General features: G+C 58.0%; 1 protein-coding gene across 1 annotated transcript in view; it reads right to left on the reverse strand.

Moving 5' to 3' along the window:
- Positions 1 to 4056, reverse strand: part of Sorcs2 (sortilin related VPS10 domain containing receptor 2) — a 343989-nt gene that overhangs the window by 17995 nt on the left and 321938 nt on the right. Inside the window, 1 exon segment of the mRNA XM_048784122.1 lies at positions 449 to 635. Coding sequence (XP_048640079.1) covers positions 449 to 635 — 187 coding nt within the window.

Raw genomic sequence — 4056 nt, forward strand, 5'->3', positions numbered from 1 at the left:
CATCACCATCATCACCATCATCATCACCTCCCATCACCATCATCATCACCACCATCACCACCATCACCATCATCATCACCATCATCATCACCATCATCACCATCATCATCACCTCCCATCACCATCATCATCACCATCATCATCTCCCATCACCATCATCATCACCTCCCATCACCATCATCACCATCATCATCACCTCCCATCACCATCACCATCACCACTATCATCACCACCATCACTAACATCATTATTACCATTACCACCATAATCACCACCACCATCACCACCCTCATCACCCTCATCACCGTCACCACCCCCATAGTCCCCATTGCATATCCCCATCACCACCCTTATCACCATCCCCAAGGGACCTCTTGTGCTTCTCCAAGGACCAGAATGTCCCTGTCACAAGGAAAGGCTCTCAGTTTCAAAGAGGTGCTGGACTTACAGTTGACCTGGACAAACAGCACCGCCTCATCGTGCCCCGCCATGTTCTCTGCCCTGACAGACACGCGGTAGACGCCAGGACTCTCGTATCGGTGCCGGATGGACTCTCCAGTTAGTGTGAGGTTCACGTACATGGCCTTGAAGCCATCCCCAAGGTCCACCTGATACTTGGTGGTCAGGACATCTCCCTGCAGGAAGCACCAAGAGGCCACTCAGAAGTGGCCCTAGAAGCTGAGGGGCCAGCTCAGGGTCACTCACCCACTAAAGGACAGGTCTGGTCCTGCCCTCAGCATCCCAGCCTGAGTGAGCTGAAGGGACAGTCAGGAAGACTTAGTAGGGGCCATGGTCAGGGGTGCATTTCAGAACAGTTGCCCAGCTGCAGGTGGAGGAGGAGGACATAGGTGGTGTCAGGGGAGGGTCCCGGGGGAACCCTAAGGCCTGGGCCTGGTCATGGAGCTGGGGGTGAGACGAGTTCCCCCATTCTGAGTAGGGCTTCTGTAATGTGACCAGGACATCTCGCTCTGGTTCCCGAGTTTCTCTTTTGTCACCCTAGGTGTGCAGCAGGGCTGTGGGGAGGAGCAGCCCCCTGTGGCCTCCTCACAGAGACACTGATCACCTGAGCACTCCCCACCATGAGCAGCCTCCTCCTGACACCCCCCCCACGTGCTGGAGAAACAGCAAGGGTCACAACGTGGGCCTGCAGTGTCCCCAGAGGCTCACAAAGCAGAGGCCTGGTCCCAGTGCAGCAATGTCCAGGGTAAACTCTGACCACGTCTGTGGATCGATCCATTGATGGCTTCATAGCTGAATGGCCTGCTGGGAGCCTCGGGTGGCGCGAGGATGTAGGGACACGCCCTTGGGCTGCTTCTGCCCAGAGCCCCGTCTCTCCACCGCCCTTCTCCATTTAAGTCCACACTCCCCCTCGCTGGCCCCCTCCTGCCCTCCCTGCCCCCTCCCTGCCAGGCCCCTCCCTCCAGTGCGTCCAGGAAGCCGCGACCCAGTGACAGGGGGCTATTGCCAACTACTCGGCGCCTTCCTGCCCCCCGGCAGGTGTCGAGTTTGCAGGACACTCCACATCCGTTATGTTCACCAACTTCTCCACAAAGACGGTGGACCAGGTTGGACAGTGTCCCCCAGAGTTCATGTCCACGGGAGCCTCTGAATGGGACCTCACTTGGAAGTGGGGTCTTGGCAGAGGTAAGCAGTTAAGATGAGGTTGTCCTGGGGTGGGGTGGGCCCTGAACCCGCGTCCTTACGGGGAGGCAAGGGACATGCGGGTGCAGAGGAGGAGCCCTGTGGATGGCGCAGACCTTGGTGTTTCATGGCCGTGCACAGCCCACGGAGCCCTGGGCCCCTCAGAAGCAGCAGGAGGAGAGCCTGGGCTGCTGGGGGCCCCCCAGCAGTCGTCTGGCGACCCGACGCCCGTGCTGTGATGGGGAGTCCACGGCTGCCGCAGGGTGCTCCTCCAGGGGGAGCAAGGAGGGAAGCCGTCCGCTGCTTGCTGCTCCGGGAGGGAGCGGGCATCCCGGGCAGCCGGCTCTACCTGGTTTCTACGTGCAGCTGCCCGCGGGCCGTGCAGCGGGCGACACTTCCTGTGCCCATTTCTCCTGTGCACGTGCTGTTGGGGCAGACGCCTCCCGTGTCGCTGGCCGTGCCCAGCTGGCTGGTGTCTCTCCGTGGAGTCCGAGGTGGCTTCCTCTCGCTGGGCTGCAGGCTTTCATCTCCCCGAGGGCCTGTCCCAGAGCCAGTGTCTTGAGGACGGGCCAGTCTGTCCACTTCCCTCTCGGCTGTGCCCTTCCTATCCAGCCTAAGGACTCGGGCGGCATCTCAAAGGTTTTCTCTGAGGATTTTTCTAGAAGTTTCCATTTTCTTGTTCCATCTCAGCCCCGGCTCCCTTCTGAATGTGTCTTCGTGTCAGCGGTGAGGTTGGTGGTGGCCTTGTCCCTGGAGGGAAAGGCCGTCCCTCCCACACTGGACCCTTCTGCCCCATGGGGATCCGTGGCGTCTTCCCGTGGGTCCAGTCTGGGCTCTGCCCCAGATCTTACTGTTGGTCCTAGAGGCCTCAACACGGACTCCCCTAATCCAGGTCTGTCTCCAAGCCCAGCGTGGCCCACGTGTGTGTGGGTGTGCGAATGCACAAACACCTGCGAGTGTGTGAGTGTGCAGGGAGGGGATGTGGGAACGTGTCCATCAGCGAGCTGGTGTGTGTGGGGGGCACGCGTGTGTATGCCGTCCCTCCCTGGCCCCCAAGGAGGTCAGCAGGCTCTTCCAGGCCAGGGGTCCCCGGGGCCCATCTTCCAGGAGCGCCTCCCAACCCCGCGTGGGCTGTGGAGCAGGCCCAGCAGGCAGCCAGTGCACAGCCTGGGAGCCCGGCCCTGGGCAGGCTGGAAAGCCGGCGTGGGCCTGAGAGGGGCAGCCCATCTGCACTCTGGGTAGGAGAATCCGTACCTGGGGCCCAGCTGCCAGGCTCCAGGGGGCAGCAGATGCCACGTTTCCAGGAAGGCTGTCCTGGGTCCACTGAGGGTCTAGGTGGCCCCAGGTTGGCAGGGGGAGAAGCCCCCCGCCGACTCAAGACGCTGCTATGACCAGAGACCCCTAGACCTGCCCCAGGGTGGCCTTCACGCCCCAGGGTGACCTGGGAGCCAGTCTCAGTCCACAAGAGGACCTGGCACGGGCAGGAGGCAGAGCCAGGGGATGGCCCACATCTGGAGCAGACCTGGTCTCTGTCTACTCAGAGTGCCTGAGGCCTGACGCCCTGGCCAGCTCTGCCATTGTGACCATGTGGCTTTAAAAGAGCAACTTCGCCTGTCCAAGCCTCAGTCTCCCCACTATCAAGCAATGGACAGCGGCTGAGTGACTGCCACGGCTGGGCCTTGGCCTGGACCAGCCCGCGTCCTCCTCAGCCCTCGTTTCTGAATTGGCACCAGAGCAAGGGGCCTGCTTTCCAAGCCCACAGAGCTCGTTGTCACAACCCGAGCCACCTCTGTGCCACCTTGAAGGACATTTAAATAAAGCAGATGGGATCAATCAGCCCTGTTTGTCTAAAGGTCCCCTGGGAGCCAGTCTGGGGACCCTCTCCCGTCAGGGAAGGCCATTCCAACTGTCCTCTGCACTTCTCTGCACGTTGAATTTCTTGAGTATTTGTAAGTTTTCTGTATTCGTCTTTAAATTTCCTACAATGAACATTAGTTATTTCTATAATCAGAAACGTAAGCATGTTACCTATTAATTTTAAGACTAGAAGGAAATGCAAGAATTAATCGTTCCTTTGGGGAGCCGAATTTTGATGATATTTGTATTCTCAAAATATTTTACAATGAACACATTATTTTTAAAATCACAAGGAAATGTAACGCTTGTTCTAAAGTAAAAACAGGTTGGGAGACGGGGACGCACTCGTCGACATACCTGCGTGTCTGCGTGCAGATACACGTGTGTGTGAGCTAGGTTTGTGTCTAGCCTTGCACATGCACATGCACAGAACTCATTTTTGATTGTGTCATTATAATAGGGATCTTCTTTAACTTCCTGCTTTTGTTAGGATTCCAAATTAACTAGATCCATATCATCAGAGAGTGAAGAAGTCCCCCTGCCACATGACAACGGGGG

Source organism: Marmota marmota, unplaced genomic scaffold, assembly GCF_001458135.2.
Source record: "Marmota marmota marmota unplaced genomic scaffold, marMar, whole genome shotgun sequence".
NCBI lineage: Eukaryota > Metazoa > Chordata > Mammalia > Rodentia > Sciuridae > Marmota > Marmota marmota.